Source organism: Monoraphidium neglectum (assembly GCF_000611645.1).
Source record: "Monoraphidium neglectum strain SAG 48.87 unplaced genomic scaffold scaffold06123, whole genome shotgun sequence".
In the NCBI taxonomy this organism is placed as follows: Eukaryota; Viridiplantae; Chlorophyta; class Chlorophyceae; order Sphaeropleales; family Selenastraceae; genus Monoraphidium; species Monoraphidium neglectum.
The window spans coordinates 1,377-3,092 of record NW_014007511.1 but is presented as its reverse complement, the minus strand read 5'-3'; the positions used below and the strand labels follow the sequence as shown (position 1 = coordinate 3,092).

The 1,716-nt window shown below is 64.4% G+C and overlaps 2 protein-coding genes across 2 annotated transcripts in view; both read right to left on the bottom strand.

Moving 5' to 3' along the window:
• Positions 1-1,318: 1,318 nt before the first annotated feature.
• MNEG_16220 (hypothetical protein) lies at positions 1,319-1,551 on the bottom strand (the record flags this gene model as incomplete). Its single annotated transcript, XM_014035311.1, has 1 exon — positions 1,319-1,551. A coding segment is annotated over one exon (233 nt), but the record flags the coding sequence as incomplete, so codon positions are not given.
• Positions 1,552-1,571: 20 nt separating this feature from the next.
• The window catches only part of MNEG_16219 (hypothetical protein), a gene marked incomplete at both ends in the record, with an annotated part of 1,357 nt that continues 1,212 nt past the window's right edge, over positions 1,572-1,716 (bottom strand). The window contains one exon of the mRNA XM_014035310.1: positions 1,572-1,574. Coding sequence (XP_013890764.1) covers positions 1,572-1,574 — 3 coding nt within the window. The remainder of the gene's footprint in view (positions 1,575-1,716) is intronic.

Genomic DNA, 1,716 nt, shown 5'->3' with positions numbered 1-1,716 from the left:
GCCCCGGCAACACCAGCAGGAGCCTCAGCCGCAACGGGCCTTGGCGTCGCCCCGCCCTGTGCGCAGCAGCGCAGTCATCCACCACCACTGGAAACCCCATGACCGACAGATGTGACAGTTACACAAGGTTGACCGGTGCCTTCAAGACAATGCAAGACAATGCACACGGCGGCCACGGGCGCTTGGTGCGTGTGGCTGGAGCGGCCAGAGCGCAGTCGCCGTTCAACTCATGGATTGTGGCTTTCAAGTGCGTGCGAAGGAGTGAGCAAGGACGAGCAAACAGGGGGCGCAGCAGTTCAACGTGCAGCATGTTTTTCTTCTTTGGGCGTTTCCTAGCACGACGCTAGAGCAACACGCCGCCCCGCAAGGAAGGGGAGAGTGGTCGCCGCTTTGGTGCGGTCCGAGTGCCTTGGAGTAATGCAACGAAAGAGCCGGCCATGCGGCGGCTAGAGGGCGCCGTTCCACGTGGCACCGCGGCGCTGACGGAGGAGGCGCGTGTGCGCCATCAAAAGATGCGGCCCAAGAAAGTGCTCCTGGCTGCATGCATGGGTGCTGGAAATTGGTGTGACGCTCTAGATATGAAGGGCTAAAGTGAGGCCCAAGCCAGAAGCCAACAGTCTCGCGGGGCAGCAACTGTTGAGGGGCCCTCAACCTACAACACACCGCACGCGGTGGGGCAGGAAGGATCAGTCGTGCGGCAGCACTGCAGGTTTCAAAGCAATCACTGCAGGTTTCAAAGCAATCACTGCAGGTTTCAAAGCAAAGCCGAACGGCAGGCAGCCATCCAGGGGCCAGCATAAGGTGCTGCAAGTGCGCGGACATGCCACCCCTGTCGGCAGGCGTTCGTTTCCCACGCGACGTGGGGCCGCGAGTGCGCAAGCAGGTGTGCGCCGATGCTGGCAGTTCCTTCTTCAACGCATCAGAAAGAGATCGGGGGGTTCCGCCGCCGCAGCCGTGAGATGGTGTGCAGGCCCCTGCGGCGGCTGCGTGTTTGGCAAACTGTTTTGATAACGTTGGGCGGGTGCGTGTCGCCGCCTTTTAGATCATGTTGATGAAACCTTAGCAGCCATAAGAAGCGGTTATATGTAAAAGGGAGGATGTATCATACATATATATAATGACGGTGATGATGATGTTCACATGGTGACGTGACCGTAACTGCTGTCGAGCGGATACACTGTGGTAACTTTGCATCTGGCCTTGGCCCGTTCCGCAGGCGCATGCGTTTGCGACGCGGCGCTGGCGGGGGCCGCAGCGGCCGCCGCCCGCGCCGCACACCAATCAAAGAAGGCCAGCCTGTCCCAGCCTGCTGCCGCACGCGGAGGCGGGGCCCGACGCGGGGCTCTCGCGGCGGCTCGCCGGCGCGCGCCGTTGGGGGGGCGCTGCCGCTCGGTTGTTGGGCTCTCCTGCTTCGCTCCACCAGCGGGGCCACCCGCCCCCGCCCCCGGGCCCCACGCAATCGTTGGTGCGACCGCCGTTGATGAAGCGCCCGCCCGCGGCGGCGGCGGCGCGCAACACCGGGCGCACCGACTCGTCGCATGGCGCGTGCATGCGTTCGTCTCGTGTCTCTCTCACTGCGCCGCGGCGCCCACGCGCAGCCCGTTCTTCAGCACCAAGTGTGTCACGCGCACCCCGGCGCACGCGTCCTGGTCAAAACCCTCCCACCCCGCCGCGGCGCCGCGTCCGGCGCCGACGCCGCCTCCAGAGCCGCCCGCC